Source organism: Perissodus microlepis, chromosome 12 (genome assembly GCF_051167445.1).
Source record: "Perissodus microlepis isolate ML-2025 ecotype Zambia chromosome 12, ASM5116744v1, whole genome shotgun sequence".
Lineage (NCBI taxonomy): Eukaryota > Metazoa > Chordata > Actinopteri > Cichliformes > Cichlidae > Perissodus > Perissodus microlepis.
In genome coordinates, this window is record NC_140472.1 from 19,825,134 (window position 1) to 19,848,471 (window position 23,338).

Here is a 23,338-nt window from a genome sequence, read left to right on the forward strand (position 1 = left end):
AATTGATCTTTCTGAGTTAACTTCAATAATTACTTCCTCCAAACCATCAACGTGTCTTTTAGACCCCATTCCTACAAAACTGCTCAAAGAAGTCCTGCCATTGATTAATTCTTCGATCTTAAATATGATCAACCTATCTCTAATAATCGGCTATGTACCACAGGCCTTCAAGCTGGCTGTGGTTAAACCTTTACTCAAAAAGCCATCTCTAGACCCAGCAGTCTTAGCTAATTATAGGCCAATCTCCAACCTTCCTTTCATATCAAAAATCCTTGAAAGAGTAGTTGTCAAACAGCTAACAGATCATCTGCAGAGGAATGGTTTATTTGAAGAGTTTCAGTCAGGTTTCAGAGCTCATCACAGCACAGAAACAGCTTTAGTGAAGGTTACAAATGATCTTCTTATGGCCTCTGACAGTGGACTCATCTCTGTGCTTGTCCTGCTAGACCTCAGTGCAGCGTTCGATACTGTTGACCATAATATCCTATTAGAGCGATTAGAACATGCTGTAGGTATTACAGGTACTGCACTGCAGTGGTTTGTATCATATCTATCTAATAGACTCCAATTTGTGCATGTAAATGGAGAGTCCTCTTCACACACTGAGGTTAATTATGGAGTTCCACAGGGTTCAGTGCTAGGACCAATTCTGTTTACATTATACATGCTTCCCTTAGGCAGCATCATTAGAAGACATAGCATACATTTTCACTGCTATGCAGATGACACCCAGCTCTATCTGTCCATGAAGCCAGATAACACACACCAATTAGTTAAACTGCAGGAATGTCTTAAAGACATAAAGACCTGGATGGCCGCTAACTTTCTGCTTCTTAATTCAGATAAAACTGAGGTTATTGTACTCGGCCCTGAAAATCTTAGAAATATGGTATCTAACCAGATTCATACTCTGGATGGCATTACCTTGGCCTCCAGTAACGCTGTGAGGAACCTTGGAGTCATTTTTGACCAGGACATGTCCTTCAACGCACATATTAAACAAATATGTAAGACTGCTTTCTTCCATTTGCGCAACATCTCTAAAATTAGAAATATCCTGTCTCAGAGTGACGCTGAAAAACTAGTTCATGCATTTATTACTTCCAGGCTGGACTACTGTAATTCATTATTATCAGGATGTCCAAAAAAACTCACTGAAAAGCCTTCAGCTAATCCAAAATGCTGCAGCAAGAGTACTGACAGGGACTAGAAGGAGAGAGCATATTTCTCCTGTTTTGGCTTCCCTTCATTGGCTTCCTGTTAAGTCCAGAATTGAATTCAAAATCCTGCTCCTCACATACAAGGTCTTAAATAATCAGGCCCCATCTTATCTTAATGACCTTGTAGTACCATATCACCCTATTAGAGCACTTCGCTCTCACTCTGCAGGCCTACTTGTTGTTCCTAGAGTATTTAAAAGTAGAATGGGAGGCAGAGCCTTCAGTTTTCAGGCCCCTCTTCTGTGGAACCAGCTTCCAGTTTGGATTCGGGAGACAGAAACTATCTCTACTTTCAAGATTAGGCTTAAAACTTTCCTTTTTGCTAAAGCATATAGTTAGGGCTGGACCAGGTGACCCTGAATCCTCCCTTAGTTATGCTGCAATAGACGTAGGCTGCCGGGGGATTCCCATGATGCATTGAGTTTTTCCTTTCCAGTCACCTTTCTCACTCACTATGTATTAATAGACCTCTCTGCATTGAATCATATCTGTTATTAACCTCTGTCTCTCTTCCGCAGCATGTCTTTTATCCTGTCTTCCTTCTCTCACCCCAACCGGTCGCAGCAGATGGCCGCCCCTCCCTGAGCCTGGTTCTGCCGGAGGTTTCTTCCTGTTAAAAGGGAGTTTTTCCTTCCCACTGTCGCCAAAGTGCTTGCTCATAGGGGGTCATATGATTGTTGGGTTTTTCTCTGTATCTATGAAGCGCCTTGAGGCGACTTTTGTTGTGATTTGGCGCTATATAAATAAAATTGAATTGAATTGAATTGAATGGAATATTTGCACAAACAGATGCCCGTGTGCTTTCCATTTAGAGCCGCATGTAGTTTGCTCTGATTTACTCTGAGTTTTGGTTGACTGCATGACCTGCTCAAATTCAAATCAAGCATCAGGATAAAGAAGGTGATTTTAAGTCACTTTAAATGTGGCATGGTCATTGGTGCCACACTAACTGGTGTTAATATCACAAAAAACGCTGGGATTTGCCTCTAACCAACCATCTCATACAGAGAAAAAACTATAAAATATTATAGAGAGTGAGCGGCTTGTTGATGCCAGAGGTCAGAAGAGAATGACCAGTCTGCTGTGAGCTGATTGGAAAGCAAAAGTAATTTATATAGCCACTGGTTATAGCCGATGTATGCAGCACTTTTGAAGCAGATGAACTCCAGCAGCAGAAGATCATATGTAGTGCCACTTCTGTGAGCTAACAGGAAACTGAGGCTACAGTTCACAAAGACTCTCACAAAAACTGGACAAACTGGAGAAAAATGATGCCTGGTGTGATGCATCTTGATTTCTGCTGCAGTATTTTTACAGTAGGGTCAGAATTTGGTACAAACAACAAGAAAACCAGCTTCATGTCCTGCCTTGTCCCAATGGATCAGTTGTGGTCTAATGATGGGGATGTTGTAGATATTTTCTTGGCACACTTTGGGCCCCTTACTACCATTTGAGCATCATTTAAACTTCTCAGCCTCCATTAGTATCGTTGCTGACCATGTCTACCTGTAGGGGATGTTTCTCATGGCATGTAGACTCTGAAATGATATATACTGGTATACACTATATACTTGTACTACAGTGCTTTATATTTTAGGGAGTGCCCATGTTAAGTAGTCGAAACATACACACATTATTTGTGACCAGTATACTTAGGTCAGGTTTGTGTCATATTGGTAGATTATAGCTTTGACAGCCCAAACTGAAGTCTGAAGTTACCATAAATTAGTGAAATTTATAACTTTGGCATTACAACTCCTTTAAAGCCATAAAAATATCAAGTAGGACTAATTGCATTTTGCTGCAAAGGTGGCATAACAACCATGATCCTGATGCTTTAACCTGACCTTGGCCATAAAGCAGTCAAAATGAGCTATAAAGATGATGGACGATGAGGTCTGGGAAAGTTGTGTAAACTGACACATTGATCAAAGTAAGACATGAATAAATACATCTAATATGTAACTGTTTTTAAGGAGAATGATTTCACACAAATTGGGAAAAAATTGAAGCTTAAAGTGGAAATTAAACACTTTTAAAGTCAAATTTTGGGAGCTTACATAACAAAAAGAGGAGAAGCCGTAGATGCCTCTCAATATAAAGGAGCCTCAGCCCTGATAAGTGTGGGTATGTTTGTCTTCATCTTTCATCTGTCTGTCTGCTGTTGGCACTTAAGGTGCTACATCCCGGGGATTGCTTTGCGTTGTCTTGCTGTTCTGTGTGTTGTGATGCTGTCATGCTGTTTATAAGACTGTTGTGACCTCTGTGTACCCATCTTCTTAAGACTGCTTCCAACAGCATAACACGCCATGTCACAAATCTCAAAAAGTTGCCTCTGTTCATCTGGACGTAGCATTTTCAGTGGAAGAAAATGCTATGTAATAATCAGATGCACTCATTGTAATTACAACAAAGTTACTGTAATTACCCCTCAAGTGAGTTATCATATCGTTCAAAAACTGTGCTACAATGTTGAATTTCCTGTTGTGTCATGGTTGTCTGATTTCTGATTAAAAGGCAGGAATATACAGAGATCGTGAAAGATAGTAGTCAAAGCTGTGCATATGGAAGAAAGTCCCTTTGGGGTCAAAAATCATCCAAAAGTGCTGATCCACTTCTCTTGCAAACAGAGTAGGTGGAATGAAGACGTAAAGGACCTTCCCCCCCCACTTGTATGTCAGAGCATGTCGGTTATTTTACTTACTGGGTCTGAGTGCTGGAAGCGAGCAGTGACGATCCAGCCATTGCAGCGTGGTCTGACAAAGCTCTGCTCTGCTCGCTGTTGACACCATCCCATTGAAAGAATCAAAAAGAGGCTTGATAATGATGCTGAACTGAATGTATGACAGTCAAGGAGGAACTTTAAATCTGATTACACAACTTATCAAAATAGGCTTTAAATGTAAAAGGCCAAGAGGTATTAAAAAATGCAGTGTGTGGTTTTGATACAGTTGAAGTCTTATTATCAACCCTACTACATTATTGACCTGGAGAGCAAAGGTAAATAAATACCTGAAGGTTTCCCTACTAGGATGCTAGGTTCTCTCTCACACACATATATACATAATACAGGGTTAGGATATATACTGAGACTAACAAGCTGATCTACACTACAGCAGCAGTGATCAATGAGATGCTTGGCTACAAGTTGAACATCCACAAGGAGCAGTACCCTCCATTGGAGAAGGAGAGTGGTTAGCCAACTATCAGAACTGCAAGGAGGCACTTAAGAAGTACAGCAAGCTGTCCATACCTAACACCTTGGAAACTGCCAAGCAAAGACTCACAACTTTGGCCAGCTGCTTGAAGAGGTACACCAGAGAGATAGAAGGCAGAGAATAAAGCAGCTGTTCTCCACAGAACCAGCCAAAGTGTACTTTCAGTGGCAAGGGAACAATATGAGAGCAGCACCACCAAGGCTGGAGACGGAACAATACTGGAAGAGCATATGGGTAGCAAAGCTCATTGGCTAATGAATTTAAGAGAAGACCACAGCAACCTCCCTGAACAGGGTCCAGTAACCATCACAGTGGCAGACGTCCAAGAAAGGGTCTCCAGTATGAAGAGTTGGACAGCACCAGGCCCTGACATGGTTCACGCCTACTGGCTGAAGAAGCTGACTGCAATCCACGAGCGCCTGGCAGCACAAATGAACCAGTTGCTAGCTGACGAGAGACACCCAGTATAGCTAACCAAAGACCAGACAGTCCTGAACCTCAAGGACTCCGAGAAAAGGACCGGTCCCATCCAACTACCGGCCAATAACCTGCCTCAGCACCACGTGGAAGCTACTGTCAGGCATCATAGCGGCTAAGATGAACAGGCATATGGCTCAATACATGAGTGGGGCACAGAAAGGGATTGGCAAGAATACCAGAGGCGCAAAAGACCAGCTACTGGTAGACCGAGCAGTCAGCCAAGACTACAAGACCAAGCCTACCAACCTGTGCACTGTCTGGATAGATTACAAGAAGGCCTATGACTCAATGTCCCACACTTGGATCCTGGAATGCCTAGAACTATACAAGATCAACAGGACCCTAAGAGCCTTCATCAGGAACTCAATGGGGATGCATCTGCATCGGCCTGAACCCCCTCAGTGAGATCATTGACAAGACTGGCTACTAGGGTTGGGTGATTGGACGAATATATCAGCTATCGGTGATCGTTTTCACAAGGGCGATTTATTCATTTATTTGCCCATGAGCAAGTTTGCTAATGATAATGGAGCTAATAGAAGCAGTCAACAAAAAAAAAAAATAATAATAATAATAGCGCTGTTTTAACAGCACCCTCTTTTATTTGTGAGCAAATGCACCCTCCTCAGAGTGCGCCCAAACGCTTGTTGATGGAGGTGCAGAAGCTGGTAATAGCCGCATATTCAGCCAGATGGTGGAAACGTAAATGCTCATGCAAGTTAGCCGTGTTTGAGTACTTTGCTTATATCTGCACACGCGGCACACCGCTTTGGTTACATCCTTAGGTTTACCTCTTTCATCTGGTTTAAAGCCAAAGAAATCCCAAATTGGCAACTTGATTTATTTTTTTTTTAGTGCTGTCAGCGTTAATGCGCGGTCATCACAACTAACAAGATTAACAATTAACCGATCTGAAACGCAGACTGAGTAAAAATCCCTGAAATGTCTCTGTCAACGTCGTTTGTTCATTCTGCGCTCCAGATGGGTTTAGCGCGTTGAAAATTTTAATCGTGTTAATTGTGATGACCGCATTAATGCTGCGCCAACGCTGACAGCCCCAATTTTTTGGGGGAAATTAGTTCATCCATGTTTGGACTTCTTCTGTGTTATAAACATGAGATCAGTCCGTGCATGATTACACGGAGGATATGTGCATGCGCGAATATATCGCCCATCATCGATTATTGGACTGACAATTGTTGGCTGGAAAATTTTTACATATCGCCCAAACCTACAGGCTACAAATACGGACTGTGGAATTGAGCAGTTTTCAGCCACCTCCTGTATGGATGACATCAAGCTGTATGCCGAGAGTGAACAAGACATCAATTCACTGATCCACACCACCAGGATATACAGCAGTGACATCGGAATGTTGTCCGGCCTGGAGAAAAGTACTTTGATGATAACATAGAGAGGGAAGGTAGTAAGAACTAAGGGGGAAATAACACCTATGCCCTGCCTGTGATCAGATACCCTGCTGGGATAATAAGCTGGCCAGAGGAGGAGATAGAAGCCACTGATATCAAGAAAAGGAAGCTCCTTACCATGCATGCATGCAGGGTTTCACCCCATGTCCAGCATCCTGAGGCTGTATGCTAAGTAGAAGGAAGAAGGCTGGGGACTGGTGAGTGTCAGCACCACAGTCCAGGATGAGGCAACTAACATCCATGGCAAACAGAAGAAGACAGCTATAGTGACAGATGTAGCAGTTCCGAATGACAGCAACATCAGGAAGAAGGAACACAAGAAACTTAAGAAATTCCAAGGGCTCAGAGACGGGCGAGAAGATGTGGAGGGTGAAGGTTACAGTGGCCCAGCAGTTATGGGAGACCTAACTTCCGAAATAGAAAAAGTAAATAGACCTCCCCTTTTCTGTTTCACATCCTGACTGAACAGTCTCCACTGGTTTTAAAAATAATAAACATCCTAACAGCTGAACAGCTTTAGTGGCTCACTTTCTTTCCCATGTTTTGGCTCAGAGCTCTAGTTTGTCCTGGACTGGAGTCAGAGCCATTCATACACATGTGGAGGTGGTCATTTGTGAGCCTGGAGCAATATTTAGTTTGATTATATTCACTTTGTAGAAAACCTTGCATTTGTGTGTCAAGTCAAATACAGTGGAATAGTCACTTCTTACAAACTGCTCCTTCAGGATCACATTTGTTAGGAGATCGCCTGATTGGATGTGTAGAAGTCCAGCATTTAGCCATTTAATCCTCTATTTTCACTGTCCAATGTTTTTGTTTTTTGCACCAGCACCATTTGTTACTTATTTTTCTCTCCGTTTTCTTTGTCTCGGCCTTCTCCAGCACAGTCGTCTGTATCACTCCCTGTCTTTTTTCTATATTTGTCACTTTCTTTTTACTGTCTTTTCAGCTGTTGCCACTGCAGAGTCCCAGTGTGTATCCCATGGAATGCACAGAGTTGATTGGCTAAACGATATCATGTGAGATAGCTAACTCACATCCAATTGGTCTGCGTGTTTCTTCAGCCACTGAACTACTGCTGCAAAGACCAGAAAACCTGCACCAGTTAAAACAGAAGCATCCCATCAGGTTTTAAATCTGTTTTGGATATAGGTCCGGATCCGTTTGGGACCGTTTTAAGGCCTGAAAAGCAGCCCGCCTGCTAGTAACCTGCACTACAGCAACAGGGCTAAAACACAAGAAACTTTATCTGGGATGATTACTGCTCCTAAAAAGAAACTCCCTGCTTCAGAGTCACTGGTGATAAATTAGAAGAAACCAGACAAACGCAAGGAATTTATTTTCTTTGGGTCTTTTCTTAATAATTGAGAAATTTTTAAGGGGAGAGGAGATGCAACTGTAGAATATTAAACTGAATAAATAAATAAAGATTCCCCTTCACATAATACAAAGTCAATACAGATCTATAAACTCTTCTGGTCTTGTGTGAGGGGAGGCTAATTGGACTCTGGTAGATAACAAACAAACCAATCCCTCTGCTATCTGATACAACAGTACCTATTTATTTTAGGTTATTTATATGAATACTTTTAATATTTTATGGACTGAAAACTTTGAAATTTAAAAGCTGTATGAGGCACCAGTTTTATCTAAAGCCTTCTTAAGAAAATAACTTACGCATAACTTCTCCTGTCGGAAGCCTGCTTCTGCCTCTGCTGTGTACTTCCTGCAACTTATCATTCAGATCTCAGTGAGGTGCCTCTCTTTCTAGTTTCAAGAGGGTGACACAAAAGCCTCCCTCAAAAAATAAAAACTGTTACATCATGCACTCTGTTTTTACAAGCTAGCTGCTTGTAGAAGGATACAATCCAGAACTTCCAGTTCTGAAGTGTGCGGTTCTTCACATATTCATTAAACTTCTCTTGCATGTGGTCGAGGCGATGTCGTCTCATCGGTACACCCGTCACAGGAAGCTGCTCCTGACACAAGCTGCAGTGAGGAAAGATTTCAGAGTTAATACATCAGATCGCTGTTCACGTTTAGTACTGTACTGTGCATAAGTCTCGAGCCACTCTTTACTTCCTTACATTTTGGTCGGTGCAGCAATGTACTGAAACCTGTGCAAACATACTGTATTTTTCGGACCATAAGGCGCACTGGATTATAAGGTGCATTAAGTGAAACAAAACAGTCAGATAAATCTAATTTTACTCAACTCATTCTTCTTGCTTCCTCCACTTCTGTACCATTAATTAATTAATATTGAATTCTCTCACAGCTGCTCTATTCCCATGTCGTTGCAGTATATTAATGACTAACCTCTAGTGGTGTGTGGATTGATATTGAAATATTGATTCCTCCGATACCACTTATTTATGTTCTAGAATCGATTCTCATATTAAAATATCAATATTTTAGTAATTTGGGGTAAATTTTTAGTTCATCATTAACAGGAACACAGTGGAAAGAAACTATATCATTTGGATCGTCTAACTTGGAAGGAACTACTTCCTTTTCTGCCTTTCATGGTCATATGCGAAATACGGCTGTATAAATGTGTTGCAGCCCCTTGGCGTGCACACTCACAACAACAGCTGAGCGTAAACGGAGTCATGTGTGGACGTATTTTACCTTCACAAACAGCCAAGACGTGATTTGCGATACATGTGGCAAGACAGTGAGGTGTTGTGGCAACACCACTAACCTCGTCAAACACCTCAGAGTAAATCATATCACAGAATATGACAAACTTATGTTTGGGTGACCTGGAGAGGAGTGGGACAGGTCCTGCTAGGGCGAGACAGACATCTCTTGCGGAGTCCTTTAGTGCTGCAGGCAGGCAACGTGTTCAAATAGCGCACAACCTCAGGTTTCTTATGTCTGTATGATAATTCTGCATTATTAAGCAATAAGAACAAGTAGTCTGATGTCCTGTGACCATTATGAAGCCATAATTTAAAATATAGTGGTCCCTCGTTTATCGCAGGAGTTACGTTCCAAAAATAACCCGTGATAGGTGAAATCCACAAAGTAGCCAACTTAATTTTTTTACAATCATTATAGATGTTTTAAGGCTGTAAAACCCCTCACTACACACTTTATACACAGACATGAACATTGTCAAATGTTTCTCGCTTGTTTAAACACTCTCAAAGTTTAAAACTTCATAGAAAGAAAAAAGTCCAGTATTATAGAATGAAACCATAGGCACCCGTGGTTCCCTTTGACGGTGCAAACTTACAAACATACAGTACAGGGCTTCACAGTCACACTGCTAGAGTTCGAAAATTTATGTAAATTTGACGAGCTGAATGCATTCTGTACTGCACAGGAAACACGGCACGAGATTGATTGACAATGGTCTACAGCCAATCAGGACGCAGAACACTATTCACTGTTTAAAAAAAAACAAAAAAACAAGCAAAAACCCAAAAAACATGCAAAGTAGCAAAAAAAAGAAATAAATAAATAAAAGAGTTATTGCTAAACAACTTTTTCATTTTTTTAATGATATGACTATTATCTAAGTCATAACAAACAAAAAACAAAAAACAAAAAAAGGGAACAATGTATTTTTAGTGACAAAGTGCCTAAAGACACAATTTAAAACTGGTTCTTTTTAAAGTTGTAGGCGCTTGATTCAGGTACCTTTGTATCCTTGAATGATTCATAGGTCAACGTTAAGTAGCTTAAACAAATAAAACATGGCTCTGAAAATGGTCATGTACAAGAACTGGACAGAAAAAAATGTGAAAAAGCAGCCAATGTCCAAAGATAAACTTTGAAAAAACATCAAAAATCCAGGAGAACTATTACTCAAGACCACTGTAAAAACTCTGGCTCCTTAGAAGAAAAAATGAAATATAAAAGACTTTTGCACAGTGCTCAATGTTTAAGACATGATACAAAATGTTTAAACATACCTAATGGAGGTGTTGAGCTCCTCAATCTCCTCTCGTAGTCTCTTAACTTCGTCCTGCATTTGTTGCCTTTCCTGCTGGAGCTTCATAATGTGCTCCACTGTCTTCTGTAACGTCACTGCATTACTGATCTAAAAGCACAAAGTTAATAAATATGTTTTTAATTAACAAATCAGGCATTAGAGGCAAACATGGTTCTGGACATTTCATGATAACATACAGGTACACATGCTTACATTTGATTGGGACTTTAGAGCAGGAACCAGGTTGCAGAGTGTCTTAAAGCCAATATTTATGTTTGATCGCCTCTTTTGCTCAGCAGATATGTGTGTGGTCCTCCGGATCTGTCATATAACAGCACACAAAGGATTAGACAGTATTATGGAGATTGTATGCAATGTTAAAAAGAAACATCAGCAATGCCCCATGACGCTGTAATCCATGCATTAAGGTCAATCTCAGTTAATTAAGATGTTTTACATGTAAAGTAGGACTTCAGTCCTATTCACAAACATGATCAAACTTATTTAAGTTTGAGTTTTATGTTTGAAAACACACGAATACAAACCTGAGGTTGCTCGTTCTTCACCAAAACTGGACTGGTACTGCTGATTAATGACTGTGGGCAGGGTAACGACTGTGGGCTAGGAACCTGATCTAACCCGCAGGGCGACCTTTGTCCAGATTGTGGCTGATTAGGAACTGAAAAGAAAAGGAACAAAAAACAAAACAGGTTTTAACACGTTGTGGAGGTGAAGTTTTAAGTAACTTTCTGAATGAATTCTCACCAACACTGCAGGAACCCTTCTGATTTTTGCGGCTAGATGAAAATGATTTTTCTTTGGGAACAATCGTCTGAGACTTCTGAGGCTGAGGCACGACGTGAAATCCAGATGCCTGAGATACATGAAAATATCCAAAAAATAAATATAAAAACATCAAAGAAACTTTGCAATAAATATCAATCCTCTTTACTTAAAGAAAAAATAAAAAATAAAAATAAAAAAAGACAGCCTTCGAACAAATTTCACTTATTTTTATGTGACACTCATATCGTCACAACAAAAATAAAGTTTCCTCTCTTTAATTTGTAAGGTTTTGCGTATCAGGAAAAACACAAAATAATTTGTTCCTTTGTAGATCTTAAAATTAAGTAAATGTAGCCTCAGATGAACTGCAAAACAACATATTACAAGTGTTGTGATCTACAGAAATTAAGCCAAAACAAAGAAGCTCTGCTGTGAAAAATTAAGTCACTGCTTCCATGGAAATGAAGAAGGCAACAAAGGCCAGGTGCTGTTAATCAAATGCACTTGATTAATTGATCATCAGCAGATGTGAGCACTTATATATAAACAAATGTTCTGGAATTTTGCTGGTCTGGAGCATTCAGATGTTTTTTAACATAATACCAAGGAGCAAAATATCAGCAATGAGAAGCATCTGTGACTGCCCAGAAATCCAAGAGGCCCAAACAATCTGAGGTCAATCATTCTGCAGTGAGGGTGATTATTCACAAGCAGAAACCATTTAAAACAGATGCAAATCCCCCATGAGAGGATGCCTCAGCAAATTCACCCAGACGTCAGGCTGTGCAGTGCTCAGAGATCTGCAGAAAACCCAATTAGCTACATCTCATACTGTACAGGCCCCAGTTAGCATGTTAAACGTTAAAGTTAATGACAATACAGTAGAAAATTCTGAACAGCCATGGTTTGCATGGATGGGTTTCCATGAGAAAGTCTGTCTGCATCTTAACAAATTACAAAAACCTCCAAAAAACATTTTAGACTGATGATACCAAAGTGGAAAATTTGATCAGAATGCACAGAACCATGTTCGTCATATACCAACCACAGAATACCAAGACAAATGCCTCATAACACCTGTCAACACAGTGGTGGAGGAGAGGCCATTTGGCCTGGTTTTACAGCCACAAGACCTGGGCACCTGGGTAACTGAGTCGACTCTGAACTCCTCAATATAACAAAGTATTCTAGAGCCAGATGTGAGGACACTCGTCCAACAGCTAAAGCTTGGCCCAAATTGGGTCATGCAACAGCGACAATGGGGGACATTGATCACAAGTCCAGACCTCAACCTCACTGAATTACTCATCATCATCATCATCATCATCATAGTCTATTTACATAGCCCTTTAAAAACACACAAGAATGACCAAAGTGCTGAACAAAAGAAATATAAGAGATACAATAAGAAAAATAAATACGATAAAATAATAACTATAGTAATAACAATAAAATATAAGTAAATAAAAGTCAGTTACCCACTGAGTCAAAGGCCCGCGAATAAACATACGTTTTCAATCTGGATTTAAAAACCAGCACTGATGTCGATTGCCTAATGTGAAGAGGAAGATTATTCCAAAGCTTTGGAGCCACAATAGAGATCGCTCGGTCTCCTCTCAGTTTCAGCCGTGATTTGGGACAGAGCAACAGCTGCTCAGTTGACCGGAGTGAACGAGTGGGGACATAGGGCTTCAGCAAATCAGAGAAATATACAGGTGCCAGACCAGTTAAGGATTTAAAAACGTGGCAATTAGTGTGGCAAGAGATGTGTGCGTAAACAAATACCTGCAAACATTATAAAGAAGAGTGGAAATTAATCCACAAAGATATGAGACACTGAAGATGGCACAGAAAATGTACTTTAGGTTATTGCTGCTAAAGGTGATTCTGCAAGCTATAGAATCACATTTCTCACACTGCTTCTGCATTTTGGTTACATTTTTCCAAAATAAATTATCAAACAATATGATTTCTCATGTCTTGTTGTTCATCTGAGGTTGTACTTACCTAATTTTTAAGACATGGTAAAAATTAGATTTGTTTTGTTATAATATGATATAAAACCTTACAATTTATAAGGGGCACATTTATTTATTTATTTATTCATTTAACAAAACTGTAGGAAATAAATTCAAACAATGAGCTGCAAACATACCGGTCCAAGAGCAGGAGAAGCGATGACCACACCTGTGTTAGGGACCAAATCTGCTTTCAGTGGTGTCGGTGTAACAATCACAGCATTGGCATGACCTGGGAAAGGGCCTGAGAGGATTTACACACACATACACAAACGTTACCGAGTGATCTGAAAGCTCTGTGGGAAATCTAACCATAGGATGTATATAAAATATGGTTGTAGCCACATTAACCTCGCTCATTGGTTTGTGGACAGGAGCTCTTGAGGCTTTTTGAAACCAAATGTGACAAACAGTGACAAACTGGATGTGACCTAGAAACTAGGGTACAGTTTTTGCTTATCTATTATCTTCTTTCCAATCAAAAGACAACCTCACTCTACTGCCTGAACCCAGATTTTTACTCTTTTTGACTCTAACGGAGACCCAAGTTTAGCGTAGTTTAACTTTTTATTGTCATTGCACAGTTGTACTTTGTACAATAGTACTGTGGTGGATTTTTGTATGATAACTATGTAACTATATACACTATATCTATGTGCACTGAACATATATATTTTAACTTTCATGTAAGATATATAATGACACACACACACACACACACACACTGAAGTGTTTTAAGAACCTATGTAATTATAAGATAAGATTGTGAAGATTTAATAATTAGGATTAATGTGTGATGTTTGACCGTGTCATGACCTATTGTGATAAGCCAAAGCCAAAGGGTAGTCAGAGTCCTGACTGGCTTTTGGCCTAGACCTTGGCCGCTACCTGACCCCTGCAGCTGTGTTTGGCTGGAAGGCGGGTGGGAAAGTTACCCAGCAGCAGGGGGCGGGAATACGGGTCCCTATATATTAGGGGACCAGAGGACACCCCCAGTACTTTTTTTCCCCTCTGCTGTTTCTCCTTGTCCGTCTCTGAGTTGTTCTACTGTCTGTGCTCAAGGCTGTACACCCCGGGGTTTTGCTTTCCTTGCTTTCTGCTATGTAATTCTCTTGCTAGATTTCTGTATGTTCATATGATTCAGTGTATTAAACTCTGTTCCAAGAATTCTACTCTTTTCCAGAGCATCTTTTTGAGTGTCTTGATTTTAATTGGATCTAAAGAGGTTGGATCTCCACATCGTTGGTGGGAGAAGGTTATCAGGATGGCTTCAAAATCTGCGACCACAGTACAATGAAACTGTAGCTCTGTAGTTTACAAAATGAAGCGACTGATATGATGAGCTCATCAGAAACATTTTGCTAAGCTCAAAGATCAAATAAGTCTTGGTTTTCTACAAAAGGGTGATTCGCCTCCTCCTGGCTTAGGCTACTTCCACGCTGGCATTTCAGACCAGCACACTACATCTGTCTTTTAATGTCATCGATGAGTATAACCTCCTTTTCAGCAGCTTTTCCTGATACATCTTACAAAGATTGTCATATTTAAAATAAAAGCTGAAAAGGAAAACATCTATACTTGAAATAACTTCCTCAGTGTACTTTTTTCCTTAAAACTCTAACACAAGTGAAGCTACAGTAACTCAATGTTGTAACACACATATTTAAGTCATTACATTAGACATACTGTAGCGCCACCTTGTGGTGAAAGTGAAAATGATAATTTTACATTTCTTTTTTACAGATATAAAACACTGATCTTGATTTTAGAAACCACAGACCTGTGAGGATGATCTGAGACGAGGGAAGGGTGTTAGCAGGAGCGATCCTTGGCATGGGCCGACTTTTGTTGGCACTGGGTGGCTGTAAAGGTCGAGGCAGAGCAAAAGTCTGAGTTTGCTGTACAGAAGTGGCAACCAGAGGAGCCACGGTTTGGAGATGGGATGGGCGACCTGGCGCTTGTGCAGATAAGGTGCTATAATCCGAGCTGTGGCTGAAGGTGGTGGCAGAGTCACTCGGCGTGACAGTAGAGGAGGCTGTGTGCGTAATCACAGATGCCGCTACAGTCTCATCCAAGACTGAGGTGTTGTTCAAGGGTGAGGTAACCATGGGTGCTGCTGAGGCCATGTCCTGACCTGGAAGGCACTGTACCAGAGGATCATGTGATAACGGCTGAGCGACAGAGGGAACCTGACCACTGGGCGCCACCTGCCCAGGGAACAAGGACATGTAGTTGTGCGCATAGACAACATCGCTACTACCGCCTGACTGACTGGCCATGGGAGAGGGGACAGACATGGGGCTAGAAGGGGAGATGGGGTTGGTTGTCAGCTGCATGGAGGACATTAACTGGGCCTGGCAAGGGATGAAAAGGAAACAAGCACACTTAGTAAAATATGATACAGAGCAGACACACTTCTGTGGTTTATGACAGTAAACAGACTGTCTGATGACACATCTGTTATACCCGCTCTTTAACTAACGGTAGTAAAAGTTTCAGGAGTGGATCCATGATTTATAATACTAAATATTCTGAATAATTAATAACTGACCTCACTGCTAACTGATCCTGTACCTTAATTTTCATTTGAAGTTTCTACTTTATTGAAATTTTTATTTTAAAAATATTTTTACCTTATTAAGATTTTTGATTTGCTCCATACTGAAGTTTATTTTTGAGCCACACTATTTTATTCATTTCATAGGTCATAGTTTTAACAGAATTATTAAGTGCTGTACCAAACGATTATTTATGGAGTATTTAAAGTGTAGTACGTGTCCTGTCTTCAAATACTGGTTTTCTAAAGTCAATTACAGTGAAGTACAGTGACAGGACTATGACAGTGTGCATATATAATTGTCAAACAAGCGTCTTCTTTTTTAAACAAGTTCATTGGACACTTTATTGGGTACAACTATTTCAGAATGAGGAGGAAAAGTGATTTAAGTCATTTTGAACGTGGCATCGATGTTGATTGCTCTGAGTTTTTTTTAAAAACTGCTGACCTGCTTGGATTTTCCCACAAAAATATCTGTAGGGTTTACAGAGAATGATTAAAAAGGTAAAATATCCAGTTAGCAGGAGTTCCTCTGGGTGAAAATGTCTTGATTGACGTCAGAGAAGAATGGCCAGATTGCTTTAAGCTGATAGAAAAGCAACAGTGACGCAAATACCCATTGGTGCAAACCAAGGTATGCAAAAGAGCATTTCTTAGAGCTCACTCATATAGACTCACCAATATGAGACAACAGAAAAAAAACATGTTGCCTAAGCTTTGATTTCTGCTGCAACATTCGAGTGGTTGGGTCCAGATTTGAGGTAAGTAACATAAAAGCAATGATCTATTGTCTATCAGTGGTTCAGGCTGGTGGTGGTGGTGGTGTACACTTTGTACCGACTGAGCACTGTTTAAATATCACAGCCACCAGATCTCCATAGCACCTGTGGTTGAACAGGAGTTTCACATTATGGATGTGCAGCAACTCTGTGACACCTTCATGTCACTTTTGAAAGTGTCTGCTGGTTCAACCAGGTTCAGGTTTCACGAACGCTGCATATCTTTTTCATGGCTATAATGAGCCTTTGTACTGTCTGAGTTGCTAAAATTCATACAGGGACCCAGAAACAATTAACAGTGGACCCAAAAGATACACATTTTTTTTCACTAAAGCCAAGTCATGGCTGATTAAAAAACTTTTGAGAAACTTCAAGGAGGAAGGTATGAAAGAAAAGCCAAATATTCAGAGCTATTTAGAGTACACAATTTTATTGAAAATTTTATGAATTAAATGTTAATTAGTTTGAGCAAGTCATGTATGAAAGTGCTGTGTAAACAGTTTAGTAATATTATTATGTTACTTCATTGTTTTTGTCTAACTACAGTAAGGCAGAAAGTTGGTGGCAGACGTGGCAGAAATACAAAGAAATTTTAAATCTAAGAAAATAAAAAAAAACCTCTCCTTGAACAGACTGTTTTCATGGTGGTGTGTGTTAGGGACTGAGCCTTGGATCTGTGTTTACCTGTGACTGAGAGCTGCTGCTGGGTAGAGGGGTGACAGATGATGCAGTGGGGGAAACAGGGGGGAAGGCGGGCTGACGGAGGCTGTGAAATAAGTCTGGAACAAGAGTCTCTATGTTAGCTAGAGGTTAGTAAAACCACACTACTTTTTGCGTTAGGCTAGGTCAACTGCTGTAGCAGAGTTACTAGAATATGTGTGCTTGATTTCTGTACAGTGTGCACTATTAGTCTGTGTCAAGTCCTAATGCAGCTGTGGGTGGTGCTTTACTGTTACCTTGCAGTGGATCAAATGAGTCCATGAAGTCCAAGTTAGGCTGTAGCGGGATGAGTCCTGGTTGGATCATGTCAGCATTCCCTGCATGAGCTTTGGACAGGAGAGGCAGAGTTATGGGGAGTAAGGGCCACGGCATGGCTGTGTTTATGCAAATATAAGAGATCCAGTTCCACAAGCATATCTTTTCTTGATTTTCTTACCAATCTCCCTCGGATTAGGGAAGGGTATGGGCTGGTGTGAGGCCAGCGTAGAGAACAATGTGTCTGTAAACTCAGACATCAAAACGTCCATGTCGAAAAGGTTGTCCATCTCCATGGGGGCAGGCGCTTCATTAATCATACGACGAGTCACACGGCGTGCAGCGGCCTCTTCATCCTGATAAAAGGAGACACGGAGCATGTCTGGAGAGACTTCCCCAAACAGGGATAACTGCTCCTCCGGCCCCTTTGAGCGTTCAAAATGCAGTAACCACACCAGTTAGCAACACACAAGCATGCAGCATCACGTAGTATTGTGAACTCCTCATTTACATGAACTGTGCAAAAGTTTGATGGGAAATTTCATTTTATGTATTTTAGATGTTTGGTTTTTTAAAACGATACAAGCTACAATTCAGTCTTTTAAACGAAGCCTAAAAGATTAACCTCAATCTACATTCAAGCAGGCTGCTAATTTATTTATTTATTGTTTACATTTACTTTTCCATGCTGCCAAACTCAAGACTGACATCATTACTCTAGTCCAATCATTTTCTTCTATGACCCAATCAGCTTGCTTCCTGCATGCTTCAGATCTCAGTGCTCTTCTGTCATTGTAATGTCAGACTCGCATTCATGCATTTCCACCTCCCCCCAGTGTCTCAGAGCCACATCAAAGCTTCCATTTCCCTCTTCACCACCATCAGTGTCTAGATCCTAGAGGATCCTGTCCAAACTCCTGTCGCTGCTGGGTCACTGCTCCGCTGTTCCACAGCCTAATCACTAAATAGCTTTTATTCAAATTCTGTATCTCGTAAATCATTTGAACTTGTCCGAATGATCTCTCCATACTGAATTCTAAACTTTTTCAACACATAAAAAGCAGCTCAAAACATCCATCCGTCCATTTTCTTCTGCTTATCCGGGGCCGAGTCGCGGGGGTAGCAGCCCAAGTAGAGAAGCCCAGACTTCCCTCTTCCCACCCACCTCCTCCAGCTTGTCCGGGAGAACACCAAGGCGTTCCCAGGCCAGCCGAGAGATAATCTCTCCAGTGTGTCCCTCAGCGGGTCTGCCCCTCGCGGTGGGACATGCCCAGAAAACCTCGCCAAGGAGGCATCCTTGTCAGATGCCCGAACCACCTCAGCTGGCTCCTTTCGATGTGGAGGAGCAGCGGCTCTACTCTGAGCCCCTCCCAAATGGCCGAACTTCTCACCCTATCTCTAAGGGAGAGGCCAGCCACCCTTCGGAGGAAGCCCATTTCCGCCGCTTGTATCCGTGATCTCATTCTTTCGGTCACTACCCACAGCTCGTGACCACAGGTGAGGGTAGGGATGTAGATTGACCTTACCGGTCAATCTACATCCCTTAGAGCTGAGAGTAAGAGCTTCGCTTTTACTCTCAGCTCTCTCTTCACCACAACAGACCGTCTGTCGAGCTCTCGCTCCCTTCTCCTGTCACTCGTGAACAAGACCCCGAGGTACTTAAACTCCTCCACTTGGGGGAGGAACTCGTCCTCGACCCAGAGTGGGCACTCCACCCTTTTCCGGCTGAGGACCGTGGCCTCAGACTTGGAGGTGCTGATTCTCATTACCACCACTTCACACTCTGCTGCGAACCATTCCAAGGAGAGCTGGAGGCCTTCACCCGAAGAAACCAACAGAATCACATCATCTGCAAAAAGCAGAGATGAGATCCTGAGACCACCCAAGTGAAAGTCTTCGGGCCACTTGGCTGCGCCTATAAATTCTGTCCATAAAAATTATGAATAGAATTGGTGACAAAAGGCAGCCCTGGCGAAGCCCATCACCCACCAGGAACGAGTCCGACTTATTGCCGGCTATGCGGACCAAGCTCTTGCAACGGTTGTATAAGGACTGAATGGCCCGTAGCAATGGGCCAGACACCCCATACTCCCAGAGCAACCCCCACAGGAATCCCCGAGGTACACGGTCGAATGCCTTCTCCAAGTCCACAAAACACATGTAGACTGGTTGGGCAAACTCCCATGCACCCACAAGTATCATTGAGAAGATAAAGAGCTGATCCAGTGTTCCTCCTACATCCGAGGTTCGATTAACGGACGAACTCTCCTCTCCTCTCCAGCACCCTGACATAGACTTTCCAAGGGAGGCTGAGGAGTGTGATTCCCCTGTAGGTGGAACACACTCTCTGGTCCCCCTTCTTAAAGATTGGGACCACCGCCCCGGTTTGCCAGTCCAGGAATACTGTCCCTGATCTCCACGCAACATTGCAGAGGCGTGTCAACCAAGACAGCCCTACAACATCCAGAGCCTTCAGGAACCTGGGGCGGACCTCGTCCACCCCAGGGGCTCTGCCACCAAGGAGTTGTTTAACTGCCTCAGTGACCTCGCCCCCGGAAATTGACGGGTCATCCCCTTCGTCCCCAGACTCTGCTTCCACCACCACCGTATTCCTTCCACCGCCTGACAATTTTCTCAGTCGAAGTCAGCAGCAGTCCACCTGCACTATACACAGTGCAGGTAGACCCCTCCTGAGTCGCCTGACAGTTTGCCAGAATCTCTTCTCAACAATCTCAGCTCAAAACAGTTGCAAATCATTAATCATATCTTCGGTTGTTCAACTATAATCAATTAAGTTCTGTTTAATAATAGCTGGTATAATTTGGGCGGGGTCTGTCCTCTGTGAACATTGTTCCCCCGCTGATATAGCCTGCATTATTTTGGCTTCATCTTTGAAATGGAAAATACATTCCCATGCCATTCCTTCTTTCTTCAGCAACAGACATGCAATGGTCAGCCCCCAAAATAAGTCACCACCTGGATGTAACTACGCAAAAAGCCAAGAGTCTTCCAATAATTGGATAATTACTGCAGTGATTACTATGTTTCAGCTTGCAACATGTTATTTGACTGTAATTGATGCAGCGATTAGCTTCTCATTTCTTAAACAGCCACGTTGAAAAATCTATCCCATACTCATGGAAATTGTGTTACTCCGTTTCAGTCAAATTATTGTCCTAGATCAAGCAAAGAAAAAAACTGAAAAGGGTAATACTGAGTTAAATACTGTCTAATATACTATTAAATCAAAAGAAATCCTGAACAATCATGTCTGGAAAAACATTTGGAGAAATTAAATCTTAAAAAAAGCAAATAAATAAACAGTAGAAGTCATTGATATGTTGATAACAGTAAAAGTAACAGCATTTCCACACATGACGAGAAGAGAACTAAAGGGACTGAAATTAAACAGCTGTGCAGCTTTGAGAAAACCAACAATCAGTGAGACTAACTGGGAAAAAAAAAAACTTAATTTCGCTATGGAGCACAAACATCGGACTCATACCAATAATAGGTGAAGCAGGGTAAGAAGAGAAATGGCTGAAGTAATGCATCCATGATCCCTAGTGGAGGTGGTGTTGTGATCTGGGGTTGCTCCGGTTGTTCAGGCCTATTTAAGCAATGTTTTAGGTCAGCTGACTACCTGAATATACTGAAATGCCATGCTCACTGAACCAGAGAGTGATACGGCTGTAAGTCATACCACCTTTAAGCTCAGGGTAGTAAAGCTTATTGCTGTATGAACTCTGCGTCATTAGGAATGTGCTATACAAATACGAGTCCACTTACACATATGAGCAGACATTCACAGCACTATAAGCTGCCACTCGAATCGCATCAACACAAAACCTTTGTTGGTGAAAAATTCATGCAACTGTTGATGGAAATAAATGCCCTGAGATTATTTACTGAAACGAGAAAACGGCTTATTAAAATGTCACCATGGCAAATGTGTGCCATCATTAAAGCTACAGGTAGTCAAATAAAATCAGTTTGTATGACTTTTGACTGGACACTGTACGTCTTTACGGAGGAAGTACTGAGGACAGATGAGTTGGGTTTTATATCCATATTCACTCACATCAAAACAATGATTTTCAGCAACAAGAAAAACAAGTCCTGCATAAAATTTTTTAGGCTCCACAAAGAGCTCAAATTTTATCATCATGAACTGCGTCTGGGATTGCATGAAGGAACAGAAGATGACATAAACCCCCAGAAAAACAGTTGCTGTTTTAAAGTGAATGATCACTAACACCAAATACAGATTTTATTTTGGGCTGAAGTTTGAGTAAAACTAATAAACAGGTTCATTTTCTTTAAAGCTCCGCTTTAAATTTAACACCTCAAACTTTTGCACAGTGCTGAATGGGTGAGGATACCACCATACCCGGCATGTTGGTCCTTTCACATGCTGTCTGTAAAATCACACAACCACATCCATTTATATTCAGCATTACAGCACAGGTAGCTGCTCCAGTATTCTCCTGAACCATAGGTTTGACACTCACACCTCAACATCAGCGCTCATGTCTAAACTCCACAGTTTGTTAAAGTGCCCTGACACTGTTAAACAGTGGCTGGCAGGTGGATGGTTGACAGTTTTCTTCAGTTAAATTAAGACAAAACTAAAATAATTATCTTTGCACAAGAATAACGCATGTCTGGGATAAATGAGACACCTGGACCTCTTGGTTATTTGGCAAAATTCTCTGTTAGGAACCTTGGCATAACGTTTGATTCTGGTTTTACTCAGAATGTGAGTTTATGTGACCAGTTGTTTGTCTGCTTTGCTAATCCAGCCAGAGGTCCTGCTCTGCCTAAACAGTGGCTTTCCCACTGGATTATAGAAGCTATCTCACTGGTGTACAGCACCAAGAGTCTTGCTTTGCCCCAGGGTGTGAGAGTTCATTCCACCATGGGAATGGAAACCTCATGGGCTCTTTTTAAAAGGGCCATGATATTTGTGCTGCAGCTAGTTGGGCATTACTTTTGTTCAGTTCTATCATTTGGATGTCACAGCCCCTTTGGTGGCTCATGATGTCCTTTCTGCTGGGTCTACCACACGCTAAAGCGCTGGCGGTCTGATTCTAGTTTGGTGGCGTGTATAAATGTTCCATACTGCTGTACCAAGTGAATCAACTGAATTGAATGAAAAGGAATGAACGGTTATATCTATAACTTCTGTTCCCTGAAGGAGAGGAACAAGGTACCACCATGTAGCTTGGCTCGTTGAAGAGCGGATATCAAACTGAGGGATGGCTGTGATGACTGGGGGTATGTGTGCAGGTGTTGCGCCACAGCAACACACATTTTGTCGTGCACATCGAGAAGTGCACGACCGGCGGAAATGATGGGAGAGGTGACAATATTCCACATGCCGGGTATAACGGGACCCTGAATGAGTGAGTGGGTGAGTGAGTGAGTACATAGTTTTACAAGCTAAATTAGATGCACACAATCAAAAGTGCCTTGTATGCATAGTCACAGATGATCTTCTAAGTACAAATAATTTCAAGTTGACTGGGTTAGTGTGGTTTCATTTCATCAGTATCAATATCTGGCTGAACAGATGTTGACACTAATGATTATGTTAATATTAACGTCTTGTTAGTGACCTAAGCATGTTGCAATGCTGCATACCTTAAGTAAGCTCGAGAGGTCGTCATCCTTGTGTTTCTGTAGCTATAAAAGAGTTCACAAGTTCAACATTAAATAAATATTTATGCTTTATGGCCAAACAACATGTCTACTAAAATTTCTCAGCATCTTTGTAACAGAAACAATGTTTCAGTAAAACTATACTGCACCCTTTTCTTAAAGTATGTTCTCCATTTGTGGTATTCTCTTATGACAATTTCAATTCTTCTTTTCCAGCATTTCCCCTCTGCAGCAATGGCCTGGAAAAGAGAAGGCAAGAGATAGGAACTAA

The 23,338-nt window shown here is 41.5% G+C and overlaps 1 protein-coding gene across 2 annotated transcripts in view; it reads right to left on the minus strand.

Moving 5' to 3' along the window:
- The window catches only part of mlxip (MLX interacting protein), a 37,226-nt gene that overhangs the window by 3,907 nt on the left and 9,981 nt on the right, over positions 1–23,338 (minus strand). The window contains exons 4-16 of one of the 2 annotated variants that reach the window (XM_084945434.1): positions 23,217–23,306; positions 23,050–23,091; positions 17,588–17,762; positions 17,388–17,477; positions 17,116–17,210; positions 14,876–15,449; positions 13,233–13,339; positions 11,057–11,165; positions 10,837–10,970; positions 10,505–10,612; positions 10,272–10,399; positions 8,214–8,337; positions 3,925–4,054 (exon numbers count right to left, since the gene is read on the minus strand). In XM_084945434.1, the coding sequence (XP_084801560.1) occupies positions 3,925–4,054; positions 8,214–8,337; positions 10,272–10,399; positions 10,505–10,612; positions 10,837–10,970; positions 11,057–11,165; positions 13,233–13,339; positions 14,876–15,449; positions 17,116–17,210; positions 17,388–17,477; positions 17,588–17,762; positions 23,050–23,091; positions 23,217–23,306 (1,906 nt within the window). Of the gene's footprint in view, positions 1–3,924; positions 4,055–8,213; positions 8,338–10,271; positions 10,400–10,504; positions 10,613–10,836; positions 10,971–11,056; positions 11,166–13,232; positions 13,340–14,875; positions 15,450–17,115; positions 17,211–17,387; positions 17,478–17,587; positions 17,832–23,049; positions 23,092–23,216; positions 23,307–23,338 lie in introns of both variants that reach the window. The other variant, XM_084945433.1, reaches the window with a different exon arrangement.